General features: G+C 44.8%; 1 protein-coding gene across 5 annotated transcripts in view; it reads right to left on the reverse strand.

Moving 5' to 3' along the window:
* Positions 1-21,584, reverse strand: part of DTNB (dystrobrevin beta) — a 263,193-nt gene that overhangs the window by 181,668 nt on the left and 59,941 nt on the right. For all 5 annotated transcript variants that reach the window (XM_049784478.1, XM_049784477.1, XM_049784475.1 and 2 more), the window contains exon 5: positions 12,125-12,210. In XM_049784478.1, the coding sequence (XP_049640435.1) occupies positions 12,125-12,210 (86 nt within the window). The remainder of the gene's footprint in view (positions 1-12,124; positions 12,211-21,584) is intronic.

Consider the following 21,584-nt stretch of genomic DNA (forward strand, 5'->3'; position numbering starts at 1 on the left):
TTCAGCAATAGTTTGGCAAATAGCATAGAAACCATGCACTCGGTGGAAAGAAAGAGGCGAGGCGATAATGTGGTCCAGCCTTGCATGCTTAAAGCCTTGGGTTCAATTTCCAGCACTGCAGAAACAAAAATACCACCAACCAAAACAAAGACCAAGAAATCCTAGAGGTCTCAGATGAACATGAAGCTACCATACCAGTCCTGGTATTTATTTTACTTAAAAGAAACGCAAACTTCAGAACTACTATAATTATGGGTTTTTATTTTCATATAATAATCCCTAACGCTAAGTGCTACCACACTTGACCAAACATTACCTCGTTCTCCTCTCCCAAGAGCTGTTCCTGCATGTGTGGGCAAACAAACATGCATGTATACAATTACATCAATTTCCTCGTAGGGAAACTACTTTAGAAAGGTTGACCTGAAAGGTCGAAAAGTTAACAAGTAGCTAAGTCAACCAACATTTAAATTCAAAAATACCCGACTTCTGGCATCTGAGCAAAAGCACCGTTGATGGGGCATTTGCCTTACACATCCAACCTGGTTTCTATTCCTGACACCTCATCTGGTCCTCTAAACTGTTAGGAGTCTGGAGAAGAGTCAGAAGCCCTGAACACAGCTGGGTCCCAAAACAAAATAACAAAAACCACCAACAAAACCAAAACCAAAGATACCCAGCTCCAGAGAAATTCCATCAAACCACACCACTTAACACTACTTTCAATTCAGGAAAAATAGAAAAAATGTGCAGGAAGGAATTGTCGAGAAAGGTCAAAAAGATGAATCTAGGGGCCGGGCGGTGGCGCTGGAGGTAAGGTGCCTGCCTTGCCTCGCTAACCTAGGACGGACCGCGGTTCGATCCCCCGGCGTCCCATATGGTCCCCCAAGAAGCCAGGAGCAACTTCTGAGCATATAGCCAGGAGTAACCCCTGAGCCTCACAGGGTATGGCCCAAAAACCAAAAAAAAAAAAAAAAAAAAAAAAAAAAAAAAAAAAAAAAAGATGAATCTAGGGAGGTGGGGAGTAAGTGAGCTGGGAGTGGGGCTGGGGCAGAAGCCTCCAGCAGACTGTGGGGTCGGCCTGCCTGTTCATGCTAGGGGACAGGAATCAGAGAAGTGGAGAGAATCCACAGAAGGATATACAGGAAAGATGGGGAAACTAAGATATCTCTTGTTTCAAAACCCTTGAGCAGGGGCTAAAATACAGGAGAATACAGAGGGAAAAATCACATGGCACTTGCCTTCCAAACAGGCCACCTTAGTTCAATTCCCTCCCCAACTATATATGATCTCCTGAGAACTGCCAGATTCTCTGAACAAAGAGCCACGAGTGTCCCAAAGCCTAAGAAATACATAAATAAAATTAGCAGGCTAGAGAGCTTGCTCAATAGCCTACACACATGCTCTGCATGCCAAGAGTCTGTTTTTTTTTTTTTATCCCAACACTACATGATTCCCTAAGCTGGCAGAAGTCCCCAAGCACTGTTGCATAGAAACCTTTCCCCTTCTCCCTCAAAAAATACTCTGAAAAATAAAAAGTATTTATGCCTGGCATGTAGGAGGTCCTGAGTTCCATCCTGCCATCTCTGCTGTTGGGCTCTGTGTTCTACAGGGTCGCGGTTTGAGTGGCCTGGCATCAGCAGGCCTAGTACAGACGTTATCAGGCCCTGCCATCAGGCTGGGGATCACTAGAAGTGGCCCTGTGAGCACTCCCAAAACACACACAAACGTGTGCACAAGAACACAGAGAGGCACCAGGAACACAGAGACACCAATTTACAAACCAGGAGAAGAAATTAGAGGACGGGATTGGAGATACCAGCAGAAACCCTTTCAAATAATGCACAAACGAGACAGAGTCTAGAGAGTATAGACATGACGGCATGTGTGTCTGTATCTATTTGTAACTGTGTGTGCATCTGCCTATGTCTATGTGTGTTGACTTGGGGTAAGAAATCTACTTCTGAGACTTTTTGATGCAAGGAAGGCTCTTAATGGAAAGCTGGATTAGAGAATAAAGGAATCTAAGGGCTAGGATGGTGCCAAGTTTCCAGCTTGTGAAAGTGCTGAGGACACTGCAACACACAGGATGGAGACACACAGATGCAGGACACACTGGCCACACAACACACAGAATGGAGAGTCACACTAACGCAACACATAGGACAGAAACTACACACTGACCACAACACACAGGACACAGACATACATACACTGCTGCAACACACAGAATGGAGACACACTGATGCAACACACAGGATGGAGACACACACACTGACCACACACACAGGATAGAGACACAACATACTGACCATAATACACAGGATGGAGACACACATTGACTGCAACACACAAGATAGAGACACACACATACAGACCATATACACAGGATGGAGACACACACTGACACAACACACACAAAATGGAGACACACATACTGACCACAATACACAGGATGGAGACACACACACACACACACACACACACACACACACACACACACACACACACTGACCACAATGGAAACACACACTGACCAAAACTTCACTGGCCCTCATCACAGATGTTCCCTTGGGCAGGTCAAGAACTTGCGGCAGTTCCTGGCCGCAGACCACACATCTAAAGATGTTCGATGGTTATGCTAAGTGACGCTCTCTGAAAGAGGGACAAGTAGGTTTGTTTGTTTGGGGTTTTTTGGGCCACGTGCGGTGATGCTCAGGGGTTACTCCTGGCTATGTGCTCACAAATCGCTCCTGGCTTGGGGAACCATATGGGACCCCAGGGGGTGGAGTGGATCGGACCACGGTCCATCCTAAGTTAGCATGTGCAAGGTAAACAACCTACAGCTTGCGCCACCGCTCTAGCCCCAAGGAGTAGCTGTTCTAATAAGGATGCAACAGCACCCTTTGCATAGTGTGAAAACAAAGGGGACTGGGGCAAGGCATGAATAGAACCAACTACTCAGTCTCCAGCGGCCCTCCTCACCCCAGTCCTGCTGTGTCACTGAGAGTGGCTTCCCAGACCCTGCCCTGCTACAGCTCTGTGGTGATGTCTGCATTTCGCTTTCCTGCTAGTCACCTCTTTTCCCTGTCAGCTGAGAGTCAGCATTGGGCCTTGTGCAGACCAGCCATTTTCAAAGCCACAAGACAGGGCCAGAGGGCGGTGAAGGTCACCAGCCCTGGGGTGCAGTTTCACAGAAGAATAAATCCTAGTAGGGTTAAACCTCTGTGAGGTCCCTGTGGCCACTCAGTATAGTCACAAGAGGTTAAACCAGCAAATTAATTACAGGCGGCCACTAATCTCGGAAATATTCCAGACCAGAACCTTCAGCCACCACGACCATAACTACACATCAATAGAGCGGTCCCACTCACCCACAACAGTGTGTCTGCCCACAGTGACAAATTGATACCTAACTCATTCCGAGTAATAAAAGGAAAAGAACAGAGAGTAAAAATGACTAACCTTTCTGCACATATATATTTTTTTAGCCAATTAGTTCTTATGTCATATTTAAAGACTTAATGAAACTTAACTACAGTTTCATAGGTATATATTATAATCTCACTAGGACTAGTAGAAACATGTTTATTGGTTTGCTGTTTACTTGGATTTTTGGGAGACCAGGAAGAGACAGAGAAGGTTCTGGACCACACCCAGCTGTGCTCAGGGTCTACTTCAGGCCCTGTGCTTAAGGGTCAGTCCTGGAGGTGCTTTGGGGACAAATGCAAAGTAAGAGTCTTAACTAATTGTACTAGCTTTCCAACCTTATTGCAAGTTTCCACAAGAGGAACATTGCTACTCCCCCAAACTGAGGGAACAGTGATGTAATTCACTACTTTCTGAGTTACTGGTGTAACTTTGTTTTTATCTTATACTCCTCTGATCAGTATAAAAAATACTTAAAAAAATAAATAAATAAATAAACTTGCTATGAAGCCAGTAGGGCGTTTACCTGGGATGCAGCCAGAGTTAAATTCCTGACATCCCATATTTCCCCATAAAACCTTCCAGGAATGATCCCAGATCCCTGAGTACAGAGCCAGGAATAAGCCCCTGAGCACCACCAGGTGAGGCCCAAAAAACCAAACCAAAACAAAACAAAAAAAAAATTTAAGATAATGTTTTATCTTAAATGATGTTTTATCTTCAATAATGTGTGACTAGGGCCCGGAGAGATAGCACAGCGGCGTTTGCCTTGCAAGCAGCCAATCCAGGACCAAAAGGTGGTTGGTTCGAATCCCGGTGTCCCATATGGTCCCCCGTGCCTGCCAGGAGCTATTTCTGAGCAGACAGCCAGGAGTAACCCCTGAGCACCGCCGGGTGTGGCCCAAAAACCAAAAAAAAAAAAAAAAAAAAAAAAAAAAGTGTGACTAATAATATGAATCTAAATTAATGTCCCATTTACTATATATATTTAAATCTTATATATTTTTAAAAAATGCCATATTTTTAAATTTCCCAAAATTTAAATCTCTATTTAAGCTCTAATGTCTTTCTGCATTCAAGAACAAAATCATAAAAAAAAAAAAAAAAAAAAAAAAAAAGAACAAAAGCATTTCCTAGATCACTGGAAAACTTGCCAGTAATTTTATTTCTATTAACACATCTCCAGAAGAAGGCAAGCTAACTCCCCGTAGTTGGTTCAGATAAAACTGTCAGCTTTTTGGCCCTGGTCCGAACCTACAGGCAAGCCCTCAGATGCACCCTCACAGGGGAAGCGTCCTTTGTCCAAGGCCAAGTCTGCTGCCACAGGCAACCCTTCAGGCTCTTGACCTCCTCCTGGTGATAATGACCCTGCTGTGCCTTCCTGCATCCTCCCTCCAGCCACATTCCCTGTGTCCATATGGCCAATCTCACTTTTTGAGGTGTCAGTGGTATCATGAGTCAGGGCCCCAAACATCACTTTCCTCAGCAGAAGACTCTCATATCCTGCTGTGATATTTTTCTGTTTGTTTGGGGGAGGCCACACTCAGCAATGCTCAGGATCTCCTCCCAGCTCTGCACTCAGGAAGGACTTCTAGTGGTGTTAGAGGGGGCACAAGGGATGCCAGGGATCGAACCTGAGTTGGCTTCATGCAAAGCAAATGCACGACCTGTTCGTGTTCGGACCCCATAAAATAAAATCTTAAAACTATGTTTGCTTTTATGTATTTTTATCTGAAACATGTTTAAAGGACTTGTATTTTTATCATGTGGGTATCCCAAAATCTAACTCTTACTTTTGGACACTAAAGTGTTCTAAGTTTTCCCAAAACGTTTCAATAAAAAACTATCTTCTCTCCCTTTTTGGGGGGTTACACTCAGTAACATTCAGGGGTTACTCCTGGGACTCTGTGCTCAGAAATTACTCCTAGTGGGTCAGGGAACCATATGGGATGATGGGGAATGAACTCAGGCTAGCTGTGTGCAAATAAAATCCCTTATCCACTATGCTATCACTCTGCGCCCTCTTATTTCTCCTTCTTTTCTCTATTACCTCTCTTTCTTCTTCTCCTCTCTTTCTTTCTCCCTCTCCTCTCTTTTCTCTCTTCTCTCTCTGTCTCTCTCTCTCCTCTCTCTGTTTTGGGCCCACATTCAGCAATGCTCAGGGATCACTCCTAAATGAACATCCACAATGCCAGTTGTGTGGTTCAAAGCAAGGACCCTACCTGCTAGACTATCCCACCTGGCTGTGGAGAGTCTTACGCCATTCCTGGTGTCTGTGCTGGTATTTGGAAATGCCTTTCCAAATAGCAATACCAAGTTCTGAGGAGAATTTAAAAATACATTGCATGGGGGGCCGGAGAGATAGCATGGAGGTAAGGTGTTTGCCTTTCATGCAGAAGGTCATCGGTTCGAATCCCGGCGTCCCATATGGTCCCCTGTGCCTGCCAGGAGCAATTTCTGAGCATGGAGCCAGGAGTAACCCCTGAGCACTGCCGGGTGTGACCCAAAAACCACAAAAAAAAAAAAAAAAAATACATTGCATGGAATTATCTCTGCTGTATTTTAGTACAAGAGTGGGTCTGAGTAAAAGGAGATAGCAAGGAACAAGTAAATAACATCACAGTGTTAAAATAGTAGACAAGCAAGGCTTAATAAATAATGGGCTTAACATTTATATTTTCTCCTCCAATGGTTTTTGGGGGAAATGATCTCATGTTATTAAGTTTTGATCAGACTTATAATTAAGTATGTATTCTAATTATAAATAATTGGTACTTAAATCCTAGCAAGTTACTTCTGACTCTAGGATAAAGTCCGTCATCACTACACCAGTGAACTGCAATAAATGAGACATAAACACCCAAGCTACAGACCAGAAAAATCACATAAAGAAATGTTACCAACTGAAAACATAAATATTGGTTAAATTAGTTAAAATGTTGTCTTGGCGCTAAAACATAAAGGCAAAAGGAGCACATATAGAATTTAAAAATAAATAAAGAGGGGCTGGAGCGATAGCATGAAGGTAGGGTGTTTGACTTGCATGCAGAAGGACGATGGTTCAAATCCCGGCATCCCATAGGGTCCCCCGAGCTTGCCAGAAGCGATTTCTGAGTGTAGAGCCAGGAGTAACCCCTGAGCGCTACCGGGTATGACACAAAAAAACAAAAAAAAGAACAAAACAAAACATTAAAAAAACCATTAGGACTAGAGAGATAGTAAGTAAACAGGTAGGCACTTGCCTGACACACATCTAACCCTGGTCTGATCCAAGCACCACCTGTGGTCCCCCTGAGCACTGAGCCAGGAGGAAACCCTCAGCTTCACCTGGTGTGGGCACATAAATCAAAAAATAAATGAATAGTGAGGAAGAAGAGAGATCAAAATAACAGGAAAATAAGCAGAAACACCAAGTCTTAATCTATAAATGGAAAAATATCACTTAGGAAAAATCTCATTGCACTTGCTCTGACCCCTAAATAAAACCTTAAAACCTACATTTCAGGGGCTGGAGAGATAGCACACTGGTAGGGCATTTGCCTTGCATGCAGCCGATCCAGGATGGATGGTGGTTCGAATCCTGGCATCCATATGGTCCTCTGGTGCCTGCCAAGAGCAATTTCTGAGCCCAAAGCCAGGAGTGACCCCTGAGCATCGATAGGTGTGACCCAAAAACCAAAAACAAAAATAAACAAACAGAAAAACCTACATTTCAAAAAAACAAGAAAAAAAAAAAGCCTACGTTTCAGATACAAGAGCAATGTAAATGGAGCCAAGTGAGTGAATGGCATTTCATGTTACTACAATTAGGAGAACTCCCTTCTGCCACCCCAGCTAGGAAGGGCAGAGCTGAGGACCAGAAAGCAAGAGTGTCAAAGGCTTCTTACACTGGCCAGGCCTGGCCCTGATGACCAAGCTCAAGTGTGTCTCTTAGGGTAGAAGAGACAGATCACTCACACCCATGCTGTGCACATGTTCTGGTTTCATTGACAGCAGCAAAGAAAGAGTTACCCAGAAGCAGGGTGAGATTCTCAGAGGTGCCAGCCTCATCAGTAACATGGAACACACACCACCAGCAGCACAAACTCAAAAACAAAAAAGTCGGGGCCGGAGAGATAGCATGAAGGTAAGGCGTTTGCCTTTCATGCAGAAGGTCATCGGTTCAAATCCCGGCGTCCCATATGGTCCCCCGTGCCCAACTGTTCAGGAGCAATTTCTGAGCATGAAGCCAGGAGTAACCCCTGAGCACTGCCGGGTGTGACCCAAAAACCAAAAAAAACAACAACAACAAAAAAAAAAAAAGTCAGCATTGGGGGCCAGAGAGAGAGCACAGTGGGGAGGGCGCTTGCCTTGCTCTAGTCTGATGGGGGTTCGATCCCCAACATCCCATGTGGTCTTCCGGGCACTGCCAGGAGTGATTCCTGAGTTCAGAGCCAAGAGTCAGCCCAGAACACCAGCAGGTAAAGCCCAAAAACCGAATAATAAAAGCCAGATCTCAGGGCTAGAGAGACAACATGGAGAGATGCATGCAGAAGGACAGTGGGTCGAATCCTGGCATCCCATATGGTCCCCCGAGCCTGCCAGGAGCAATTAAAAAAGAAAAAAAGCCAGATCTCACAGTCATCCTGAAATGTACTAGAGAACAGTGTTAAAATATAAAGCATGTGGGTCCGGAGAAATAGCACAGCAGTGTTTGCCTTGCAAGCAGCCGATCCAGGACCTAAGGTGGTTGGTTCAAATCCCGGTGTCCCATATGGTCCCCCGTGCCTGCCAGGAGCTATTTCTGAGCAGACAGTCAGGAGTAACCCCTGAGCACCGCTGGGTGTGGCCAAAAAAAAAAAAAAAATATATATATATATATATATATATAAAGCATGTTTAAAGCATGTGTTGGTATCACAAAAATAAATAAATCAAATGAAAGGGATGGAACATACTTAAAGTAGTTTTCCTTCAGGATAACTAAAAGGTAAAACTCAGAGCCAAGGAGATGGCCCTGCAGTCAGGGCTGTGTGCCCAGTATGTGCTGGACCTGAATTTGAGCACTGGCATCACAAGGTCCCTTAAACATTGCCAGCTGTATACCTGGAGGGGTTGGGATCAGGTCTGAACACAAACCCATCCAGGCCACTGGGCCAATTTGTCACTAGGAGTGGCCCAAGGCCCCATGAGTGATGCTTGGGAAGCCCCAGCCCTGCCACCCTGGAAGGGAGGCAGCAGGTTTCAATCCCCAAAGGCAATGTTTGTACTGAACCTTCTAGTCTCCAACTAAAACAGCATAAAAGACAGTATAAAAGAAACAGAACAGGGGCTGGAGCAGTGGCGTTAGAGGTAAGGCGTCTGTCTTGCATGCGCTAGCCTAGGATGGACTGTGGTTCGATCCTCTGGTGTCCCACATGGTCCCCCCAAGCCAGGAACAATTTCTGAGTGCATACCCAGGAGTAACCTCTGAGCATCAATGGGTGTGGGCCCCTTTGCCGCCCCCCCCCCAAAAAAAAAAACAGAACAGAGGAGCAGGGAGCAGAGGATTCATCTTTGGAATGCTATAGTGGTAGAGAACAGAACAACTCTCTGACCGGTGTGAGCCTGGGGAGTCAGTGCAACCTCTCCCTGCCCATCCCTGCCCAGGGGACAGTCTTTCTCCCTGCCTGCTTTCAGCTTACACACGCCTCTTGGTGGACACACACACACACACACACACACACATTTCAACCAGTACTCAAAATACACAAGGGTACTCTGCAACAAACAGTAATGAGTCAAATTTTCTGTACCAGCAAGATGGCCATGGATGAGCTTTATCTGTGTCACCATCATTGAATGAAGCCCAAACTTCCTTCTTGTTTGAGAGAAATCTCATTTCACCTTTATCATGCTATCTTCAGAAAAACAAGACAGAATTTATTTGTTTTGGGGATTATACCCAGTGGTGCTCAGGGCTTACTCCTTGCTCTGTGCTCAGGTTCCATTCCTAGCAGGCTCAGGGGACCATATGGGGTGCAAGGCATCAAACCCAACTCAGCTGCATGCAAAGTAAGTGCCCTTCTGCTGGTCTATTGCTTTCGTCTCCCAAAAAAACATGCCAGAATTAATAAAAATACAAAGAAAATTGTTTCTGATTTTTTTTGAGGGGGAGTCACAACCAGCAGCCTTCAAGGTTTACTCCTGGTTCTGTGCTTACATATCACTTCTGGTGGGACTCAGAGGACAATATGGGATGCTGGGTATCAAACCCGGGTCATTCGCATACAAGACAAATGCTCTACCCTCTGTACCATCTCTCCAGCCCATTTTTGTTTTGTTTTATAGAAGCACATCTGTCAGTGCTCAGGGTTTACTTCTGGCTCTGTGCCCACAAACCACTCCTGGCAATGCTAAGGGGAACTTACGAGGTGCCAGGGATTGAACCTGGGTTGGTAGCCTGCAAAACAAGCTCCATCCCTGCAGTAAGACCTCTCTAGCCTAAAGCTGATTTCAAAACAAAGATAAATTGGATAGCAAGTTATCAAATATAGTGCTTAAGATTAAAAACATCTGCCACAGAGGCAGCATGGGAGAAGGCAAAGGAGAGAGTGGAGTGGAAAGTGGGGACATGGGTGGTGTAAAATGCACACTGGAGAATGGCGTTAGACACTGAATGACTTAAAACTTTAAAACTGTGTATCTCACTGTGATTCAATTCAAGAATTTATTTTAAAAATAAAATAAGACATCAAAGAAAAAAGATCGTTCTTTATGATATCTAAACCTAGAGCCCAGGGAGATAATTCAAAGTGAGTCTGATCCCAGCCTGGCCCATGCAAGCACCACCAGAAAGGACCCCTTGGCAACTGAGTAGCTCCTAAATGACCCCCAAATCCAAAACATACAGGTGTATGTGCATACACAATAAGAAAATATGTGCCACACTGAATGAGTTCCTTCGTCTCCCAGCTTTTGATGTCAGTAGTAGCATAAATAACAAAGCACAAGAAACAAATGCATCTAGTAACTGCCCCCAGATTGTACTTATATCTCATCAAGTCTCTGCATCTTCCAATTAAGACAAACAAACAAAAAGCACATCATAGCCCAGTGGTGCATCATGGGATTTGGACGGCCAACCTTCCTTCCATCTGGCTCAAAGGGCAAGGGCATGTGCTTAGTCCTCGGGCGCTGCAGATCTGGTCCCAAGCACCACATCGCCCAAGCACCATCAGAATAACTCCAGATGTGCGCCCAAGGGGTGGGCAGGGAAGGTGGGAAGAGACAGAGCACAACCTGGCATCCTGTGGCCGAGAAACCAGCTAATGGGAGACAAAATGAAAAACTCAGAGCAGAAAATTCAACAGCTGTGACTTCCATCTCCTGTGAGTGCATCATCTTCTATCTCAGTGAGAGAGACAAAGAGACAGAGAGACAGACAGCCGCAAAGCCACGATGCCTGCATGCTTGGGGGTGCTGATGCCAGAGGCCACTGAGACATAGTCGGTGGGACTCAGATGGCCAATTGGATCTGGGCCTGAGCTCAGAACACTGCAGAGATGATGACGGTGCTGTCATCTCCCTGAGCTGTGCCTGGGCTTACCCTTTCCTTTGGTTTTTAGTTTTGAGGTCCCACCCAGCAGACCTTGGTGCATGGATGCTAAGGTCTCTCCCAACTGTGCTCCGGAAACTAGTGCCAGGAACAAACTCCGGGCCTCTGCTGCTAAGCCACCTCCCAGCCTCATTAAGCCCTTTCTTAGAGAACAGAGAAGTCCAGCAGCTAGTGTATGAGGTCATCAGTAGAAGAGATAAGAGGGGTGACAGGCTAGCGATTACTCAATAGCTGAGCTGAGTCACTGACTCAACTCAGCTTCCGGCCAGCCAACCTCACCTGAGGAAGAACAACCACTACTGGAGAGTGTAAGGTCCAGTTGACCTCATCCGGGGGCCAAACTTCAATTCTAACTAGAAGCGATCTAAAAAATGAACTCCAAATAGAATTTTTCATAACATAGAGACTTTTTTGTTTGTTTGTTTAGTTTTGTTTTGTTTTGGGCCACACTCAGCGACCCTCAGGGGTTACTCCTGGCTCTGTGCTCAGAAGTTACTCCTGGCAGGCTTGGGGACCATATGAGATACTGGGGATTGAATCCAGGTCAGTCGTGTGCAAGGCTAACACCCTACCTGCTGTGCTATCACTCCAGCCCCAGGAGACCTTTTTTTTAGAGGTTTTCAAAGGTCAGCATTACTATTCTCTTTTTTTTTTTTTTTCAAACTTTATTGATTAATTAGTTCTTGGGCCACATGCAGTGGCACTCAGGGGCTACTCCTGGCTCTGCACTCAGAAACTGCCCCTGGCAGGCATGGGGACCACATGGAATGCTGGGAATTGAACCAGGTCCCTCCTGAATCGGCCACATGAAAGGCAAACACCCCACCGCTGTGCTATCTCTCTGGCCCCAACATTACTCAATCTATTCCGTTTCCTTGCTCTAGACTGGGCAAAACAAAAAAACCACTAAGAGAAGCACCTTCATTCAACTTCCCCATCTCAACAGCAGGGGGTGAGACTTCCATAGCTCAGCCTCTGCCCCAAGGTGGAGGGAGGGAGAACAGACAAAAAATGTGAAGGTTCCAGACAGCACCATCCAAGTCCTGAAAGCATGCCCTAAAACCCACTGAACGGTCTAGCTTGAAATAAAATCTTTCAAAGGAGTGTGAAAATACTTACATCTCAATTTGTCCAGCATTTTCCCACCACACATGGTCGCTAGCATAGCTTTAACGGAAAACACCGTCAGCTTGCCTCGGCCCTCACTGCAAGACAAATTACAGGAGAAGTAACAGCTGCCTGGAGGCAAAGACACAATCTCACACATAAGGAATATCACACAACCTTTAAAGGGACCCCTACTTACCCATCAGAGGATAGCCACACATGCAGAAACCCCTGGAGGTTTGGAGGGGCTTTTTTTGTTTTGTTTGTTTCCTTTTATAGAACTAAACCACCACTTCCATTAGGTGATCAGTGCTCAGAGAGAACCATCTGGAAGTGAGTGCCAGACACCCTGTTAGCTATTTAGGAATTTATAATGGCAGCAAAGGTCAAACAGGTGAACCTAACTGAATTTGTGTATGATCATCTGTAGTCTTAGTGGATGGGACCCATAGCTGAGGTGTCTTTAAATCTTCAAAGCCCAGTAGCCCTGGGTCTGAATGACAGAGATGAACCCCGGCTCCCTGCAGGGCTTCATTATGCACCAGATCAGCAGAACACACAGGCCTATCCTGATTCTGGGGCTCACTTGTCTTTGTTTCAACTGCAGCAATCTTTGCTAAGAGGCTAAAAAAAAAAACAAAACAAAACAAAGAAACCTTTGAGTGATTTTCCTAAGCAGCTCATTGCTCCTATTTCAAGTCTTCTCAAAGCACATGAAGGGGACAGGAAAGCAAGCAAGGTTGGTTCGTTCACACCTGAAATTCACTAAGAAGAACAAAGTCAAAAGGACCCACGGAAATGCATCCCATTCTCAGGGCCTGGGTACCTGCAAATGCCCTGCATCCTTCTGGTCAGCCACACCAGGTTTCACAGCAGAAAAACACATCACTTTTCTGGTTTTAAGGCCATGACAGGTAAATGAATGGTGAATTTTGTGTTCGTTTTCTAAAGCTTTTGCTTACAATGCTTTATTATCCCTTACACTTAAGATATTTGCCCAGTGAGGAGAATACTGTTTTCCTGGTTTTAAAATGAGTCTCCTAGTTTCCAAACCTTCTTTATGATGGGCTTGTTCACACCTGGCTCAAAGTCAGTGGGCCAAACAGTCCCAAAGGAAAGGCACCATCTTTGGATTTTTCACTACCACAGCTCATTACATCTAGCTAGAAGATGGAATAGGAATCTTGGTATCTAGCTGAGCTGAGGATGACCTTCTCATCAGGCTCAGTTCTGGAGAATAGAGGCTGACTCAGGCTCATAGAAAAGATGTGGTAAAAGCTGATTTTTTTTGAGAATGACGTATACAATTTAACCTTTGATGCTATTACTGTGTCTATGCAAAATAACAACCACTTCTGTAAGTTCTGATCTGAGGTTCCCACCTCTTGAAAAGAATAATAGAACACAACTTATGTATCCCTCTCAATTTTTTTGAACAAAAAAGGGCAATTCTTAGGTTAGACTTTATTTTACCTAAAAAGATCATCCCTGGTTTCTTTGTATCTGTTTGATTACAACTTAGTTTCACCCAAAACAAAGATGGCTTTATATGTAAACCTGGGCAGGACAGGCTCAAGATAGCCTGAGCTATCTGCCCTTACTATGTCCTTACTGCCCCAATTGGGGGTGGTCTCTGGACTCTAAAAAACAGTTCTGACAGGCAGCTTGGTGGAGATATGAGGTAGAAGACTGCCAGACTATATGTGTTTCACCCTCAGCCTGGTTTGGATTATTCCTTTGTGACCCCAATTCAGACTTGTTCGCCTGAGGTTGGAGATATGGCATGTGGGGTGATTTTAGAGCACTTGGTCACATGCCCCCTGGAGATGCTAAGGAACACCAACTCCCATCCATGGTCACTGCTGCCCACAAATGAGGCCTGTGGCAGGAACATACAGATTCCACTGGGAGGAGACAGACACAAGACTGACAGGGGAGGTTTCCTTTCATCACCAACCATCCACCCATAAGCAGGTTCTACCTTCTTATTACCAGAGGACAAAGAAAAACTCCAGACAGTGATTTTCACGCCTCGGGGACACAATGAGCCATGCTCACTCCAAACTTTTAGAAGAAGGGGCGGGAGCCTTCTGGGTGAGCCGGGCAGAGTGCCCAGATGTGGGCGAGAGAGAGCTAATGGTGCAGCAGCCACCACCCACATCAGGGTCTGGGCCTATGCAGCTGATCCGTGTCCCAATCTTCTCAGAAATGCTGTGGGCCACTCTTCACGGGGATAATTGAGCTAGAGAGAGTTTCTATTGCATATAACTGAATAAAAAAAGAACAGAAGCAGCTTCTACCCAAAAGTAAACTGGCCCAGAAAGAAGGTGCAAATGAGCAAGGCCTGCAAATCTCCCTGAAGCTAGAGGGTGAGCGATTCTGGAGATCAGCAGAGTGAGAAAGAAAAAGAAGTGCTAAGGAGCAAAAGTCAAGCCTGACTGCTCAGCTGGTTGGGAAAGGCACATTTAGTGGTGCTCAGGGCTTACTCCTGGCTTTGTGCTCTAGAAATCACTCCTGGCAGGGTGTCTGGGGGTGTCAGCAATCGAGCTTGGGTCAGCTGTGAGCAAGACAAGCACCCTTCCTGCTGGGCTATCTCTCCAGTCCTGATGACAATGTTCTGGTTTTTTGGTTTGAGGGCCACACTTGGTGATGCTCAGGGGCTACTCCTGGCAATGCGCTCAGAAATCACTCTTGGCTTGGGGGGCCATATGGGACGCTGGGGATCAAACCCCAGGTCTGTCCTGGGTCAGCTGTGTACAAGTAAAATGCTGTGCTATCACCACCATCCGTCCTGGATCGGCTGCGTGCAAGACAAATGTCCTACCGCTGTGCTATCTCTCCAGCCCCTGACGACAATGTTTTTTTTGTTTGTTTGTTTGTTTTTTGGTTTTTGGGCCACACCCGGCATTGCTCAGGGGTTACTCCTGGCTGTCTGCTCAGAAATAGCTCCTGGCAGGCACAGGGGACCATATGGGACACCAGGATTCGAACCAACCACCTTAGGTCCTGGATCGGCTGCTTGCAAGGCAAACGCCGCTGTACTATCTCTCCCAGCCCGACGACAATGTTTTAAGGTAAACTTGTTCAAAACATGCTTTGCAATACAGATGATACAAGAGTATCCAGAAAATTCATCAGGGGCAGAAACCATCTTGGAGATTTCTGATGACATCCTATGGAAGAAGCAGGACTTTATGATAAAGAAATGACTGTATAAGAGGTTGGGGTGCTGACAGATCGGTCTCTTGGTTCTCCATGCACTGACATGGCATATCTGCTTTATAATGATATGACTCATCACATGGACCACTGTAAAATCACTCCACGTGCCGTATCTCTAAGCCCTCTGTTAGTGGAGCCTAGGGCTCCAAAATGAGGGTCTGGTGAGACGAAGGCCCGGAAGCAAATGTTGACACAGGAAATAATCCACACAGTGAAGAAGTACAAGAACAGGTTCAGGAAATCCAACACTCAAGCACGGAATCCAACCACCCAAGCTTTCTGCTCCTAAGAAAGAACAAGGAATGTAGCTCAGTGGAAGACCAAAGAATGAGCATCTGCCTTCCTCAGACTTCTGCTTTTATTGGCAAGAATCAGGCCCCATCCTAGGATGGGAGAGGTATACAAGTAGGAAATAATCCAATATTCCATCACCAGATCATACCCTAGGGTAAAATATGAATATTGATTAGGGTAGGGCCAGTAAACCAACAGATCACACTCTTTATTCCTCAGTAAAAACATTTTCAAGATGATAGGGCTGGAGAGGTAGTACAGAGTAAGGCATTTGCTTTGCATGTGGCAACCCCCAGTTTGATTCTCAACATCACATATGGTCCCCTAAGGACCTCTAGGAGTGGACCCTGATCACTGCTGGGTATGGCCCAGACCCCTACCCCCCCAAAAAAAAACTGTTTAAATAAGGTTATTATTATAGGACATTACAGAAAAGTAAGGGTTATAATTATAGGACAGAGCTAACAATTGAAGGATAAATAATGAAGAAAAACTTATAGGTTAAAAGACAGGATTTGGAGTGATAGCACAGCGTGTAGGGTGTTTGCCTTGCACGCAGCTGACCCGGATTCAATCTTTGGCATCCCATATGATTTCTGAGCCTCGCCAGGAATAATTCCTGAGTTCAGAGCCAGGAGTGCCTGAGTGCCACTGGGTGTGACCCGCCCCTCAAAAAAGGCAAAACAAAACCAACAATAAAAGACATTTACTGAGCCAGGGAAATAGCACAAAGATAGAGCAAATGTTTTACAGGCAGAAATCCCAGGTCAAGCCCAGCTCATGGTTCCCTGAGCACCACCAGGGGTAAAGCACCAAGCCAGGAGCTGCAATAGGACAGCCAGGTGTGATACATTCCCCCCAGTACAAAGCCAAACAAGAGTAAAAATTTAAAAAATAAAAAGAAACACATACATTATAACATGATAAATATGCAAAAATATAAAATATAATAAATACATATTATAAAACTGTGATGCATACAAGTTTTCATTTTGAAAGTTCCCATCATAACATGTGTAAAAATAAAAAAATTTAAGATCATACATTAAAAACATCAAGGATCAGGCCAGAGCGATAGCACAGCGGTAGGGTGTTTCCCTTGCACGTGGCTGATCTGGGACAGACCCGTGTTCAATTCCTGGCATCCCATATGGTCCCGCAAACCTGCCAGGAGCAATTTCTGATTGCAGAGCCAGGAGTAACCCCTGAGCATCACTGGGTGTGTGGCCCAAAAAACAAACCAAAACAAAACAAAGCAAAACAAAAATACCAAGGATCATGCTCATCCTTAGATGTCCATATAATAGAAACCTAGCTCTTTATGCTATTACTAAAAAATAAAAAATATTCTTTGAAAGTTAAAAAAATGTATCCAAGATAAATTTATAAGTTGATAAAGGCAAAGATGGAACAAAGAGAGGGAAAAGTAATATTCTCACATAGTGACTATATGTAAGAACACGCCGAGAAAGGTAGAGGTTGCGGTGAAATAATAGCAGCTCTCTCCAGGGCAGGAAAATGGAAAGGGGGAGGGCATGTCTGACTTGAATAGAAAAAAACCACTTATTCTAGGGAATAAAAGGAGGTTCAAGTCAATACTCGATGGTTTCTATTGAAGACACTAGAAATAAAAATGAACAGCAAATTAAAGCTAAGTCAAGCAAAAGAACAAGATAATATGTGTAGAAGGAGAAATCAAATCAGAAAAGCAACAGAGATACACTGGATGAAACCAAAAGCCAGTTCTCAGAGTAAGTCAATATTAATACAGCCAGACTGAGAAAAAAAGAGAGAAGATATAAATAACGAATCATACAAATAACACCGGCGAAGGTGTCATAACTCTTACCAGAATAAGAAAATATTATGCAATGTTTTATGCTTATAATATAATATCAAGGACTTGGATGAACTGCTCAGACACAAACGACTCCTTGAAAAAAAATCTAAGCTCCTACCTCTTACTCAAGAAGGAACCAGTAACCTGATCAGGCCCACATCTGTGACAAAAATGAAATCTTTTATACAGTGCTCCAGAATGGAAGGCCCCCTTACTCAGAAGGCTGGTTTGGGAAATTGTATTTATTTATTTATTTATTTATTTATTTTTGTTTTGGGGGCCACACCCAGCGTCACTCAGGGGATACTCCTGGCTCTGCACTCAGAAATCACTCCTGGCTCTGGGGACCATATGGGGATGCCAGGAATTGAACCCACGTCCGTCCTGGGTCAGCCGTGTGTGAGGCAAATGCCCTACCACTGTGCTACCACTCTGGCCCCAGTTTGGGAAATTTTAAAGAATAGCTGCATCTCTCCACTAACTTGCTCAGAGAAAAGGGAAGCAAGCATCCAACTCACATGCGGCCAGCACTGTCTTGAGCCCAGAAACACACGAGACTGTCTTCTTCATGAACAAGACAAAACTCAGCAACAAAATGTGAGCAAATAGACTGTAGAAATGGAAAAGAAAATAACCAACCACAGTCCAGGGCCATCCCAGGGAGTGCAGGGAAGGCTCAGTTTTGCTCCCCAGAACCACATGGTTCCCTGAGAACCTCCAACAGCAACCCCCAAAAATGAACCAGAAAAGCCCTCAACCTCCAAAATTCACAATCCAGTTCATTTCCACTCTCTATATTTTGATGAGGTTTTGGATATTTTGATTGGTCATCTTTGTGATTACTTGATATATTCTGGATACCAACCCTTTACTGGATATATTGAATGTAAATATTTTCTCCCATTCAGTCAGCTGTCTTAGTTTTAGCCCATATTTCTTCTACCACAAAGAAACTCTTTAATTTGGGCTGGATACTACAGCTTTGCACGTGGCCAAAGTAGGTTGGCACACGCTGGTACGTATTAGCACTGGCTTGCACAAACTGGCATTGACTATAAAATATTGTCATTGACTGGCACACATGGTCACTTGCTGGCACTGATGGGCACATATTGGCACTGACTAGAACACATTGGTACATTGGCACCAACTTAAAACCATTGGCTACATTGGCCATTATTGGTACACCTTAATACGCACTGGCATTGTCACCCTGGCATATTGGCAATGACTGGCACTCATTAGCACACATGGCACTGACTTGCACACATTGAGACACATTTGCACTGACTAGCACACCAGCACTCATTGGTATACACTGGCACACATTGGCAATGACTGGCACTCATCACACTGGCACTGACTGGGGCACAATGAGGCACACTGGCACACACTGAAACCAAGTGACACTAACTGGAAACCATTGGCACATATGGACACTGGCACATACTGGCACTTGTTGGCACACATTTACACTCATTGGCACTGACACACACTGGCACTGACTTATACATTGGGACACATTGGCACACAATGGTACAAAATGGCACTCGTTGGAACTGAGTAACACATACTGGCATTTGTTGGCACATATTGGCACTGACTGGCACACACTGACACAAACTGGCATGCATTAAAATTGGCTGGTGAACATTGGCACACAATGCACTCGTTGGCTCACTAGAACTAACTGGCACACACTGGCACTGAGTGAAACACACTAGCACACATTGACACCTAAAGTTCATGGTTTCAACCACTGGAAGGTTTAAGCACCCCTTCAAAAGGAAATATTCATATTTATCATAGGAAATGGGATACTGAGAGATGTGTGTAAGTATCAAAAATATGTACAAATCTAAATATAAATTAGCATAAATAAATAATTATTTAAATTAATGGAAGGGGCCCGGAGAGATAGCACAGCGGCGTTTGCCTTGCAAGCAGCCAATCCAGGACCAAAGGTGGTTGGTTCGAATCCCGGTGTCCCATATGGTCCCCCGTGCCTGCCAGGAGCTATTTCTGAGCAGACAGCCAGGAGTAACCCCTGAGCAACGCCGGGTGTGGCCAAAAAAAAAATAAAATAAAATAAAAAATAAAATTAATGGAAGAGTGGAACAGACAGTTCAGAAGGAATAGGGCCTTGCATGTTACTACTGACTAGATCTGATCCCCAAAACCCCAGATGGTCCCACATGCACTGCCAAGAGAGATCTGAGTATAAAGCCAAAGGTAAGCCCTGAGCACCACAAAGCAAATAAACAACAAAAACAAAAATAAATTAAAGGAATAATCATTGCAATCTCTTCCTCAGATCATGTTATTTGCATTTTTCTTTAAAAAAAAATCAGCTTACGTCCTCTCAAATTGTTTGTTTTGCAGGTCAAACATCAGCATTTGTTCCTTTGCTCTGGAAGCTTTTCTTGGCATTGAAAATCCCCGAGTCTACTTTCAATCAAATACAACTTCCTGTAGCCAGCCCCAAACAAAACAAGGGAAAGTGCCGGGCTTACTTTTCAGTGGTTCCTGAGCGCCTGCCTTCTTCCGTTTGTCAGAGGCAGTAACAAGAAGCTGCAGTCAGCAGCCTAAAACCCTGTAGTTATGTCCTTCATTCACTAATATTTGCTTCTAGGAAAAATTCCTTTTTTGTAGTTTTGTTTTGTTGCTTCAGCCACATCCAGCTATGCTCAGGGCTTACTCCTGGCTCTGTACTCAGGGATCACAGCTGGCAGAGATAAACCCTGGTCTATAGCATACAAAGGAAGTGTCCTTTTCACTGTACTATCTCTCTAGTCCTGGAAGATTCTTTTTTGGTTTTGTTTTTATTTTTTGGGGGTCACACACAGCGACGCTCAGGGGTTACTCCTGGCTCTACGCTCAGAAATCATTCCTGGTAGGCTCAGGGGACCATATGGGATGCCGGGATTCGAACCACCATCCATCCTAGATGGGCTGTGTGCAAGACAAACACCCTATAACTGTGCAATCTCTCTGGCCCCTGAAAGACTCATTCTTTTTTCTTTTTTGGGTAACACCCAGTAGTGGCGCTCAGGGGTTACTCCTGGCTCTGTGATCAGAAATCACTCCCAGCAGGCATGAGGAACCATATGGGATACCAGGATTCGAACCACCACTAGTCCTGGGTCGGCTGCTTGCAAAGCAAACGCCCAACCGCTGTGCTATCTCTCTGGCCTGGAAGGCTCATTCTTAATTCTTCCTTCCATGCACCTGACAGGAGTCCTGAGCAAGTTCTACTGAGAATTTTTTGTGTGACCCCCAGTATAAAATATATAAAATATGTAAACAAAACAAGAAACATTTACTGAAAATAAATCACACACACACACACACACACACACACACACACACACACACACACACACACACACAAAACAGTGCTTAGGGGTTTCCAGCTGTGTCCAGGGGTTTCTTCCACTAGTGCTTTAGGGACCATTTAGTACCAGATTCAAACCAGGTGCCCTGCGTACAAAGCATGTGCTCCAGCCCATCGAGTGATCTCCCAAGATTTTGTTAGGACTGTTGCAACCCCACATTCAGTTGTGTGATCCCTATGAGTTTAAATGAGGTTCTTATGAAGTCACACTGTGTTAGCTGCCCAAGGTCTAAGGAGATTTAAGGAGGTCCAAGGTCTAAGCTGTTGAAGTTGGTGTCACCAATCCCTGTGACACCAGTGTTCCCAACAAAAACTCCAAGTTCCTACCTTAATCAATTCTCTTAAATTTGGAAAAATAATCTTACCTGCTTTACATCACAAAATAAAAAGGGGACTCACTTAAAATCTGGTCAATGAGAGTCCATGAGTTGATCTCTGAATGAACATGTAAAAAAGAAAGGCCACATTGGGGGCCGGAGAGATAGCACAGAGGTAAGGCGTTTGTTTGACTTGCATGCAACTGACCCGGGACAGAAGCGGATTCATTTCCCATCATCCCATATGGTCCCCCGAGCTTGCCAGGAGATTTCTGAGCTCAGAGCCAGGAGTAACCCCTAAGTGCCGCCAGGTGTGGCCCTCCCCCCCAAAAAAAGAAAGGCCACTTTGATTAGTAAGAGAACATGTGAAACAGAGTGACCAGGCTGCTCAGTGAGTGAGTGTGT

This window comes from Suncus etruscus, chromosome 12 (assembly GCF_024139225.1).
Source record: "Suncus etruscus isolate mSunEtr1 chromosome 12, mSunEtr1.pri.cur, whole genome shotgun sequence".
Classification (NCBI taxonomy): Eukaryota; Metazoa; Chordata; class Mammalia; order Eulipotyphla; family Soricidae; genus Suncus; species Suncus etruscus.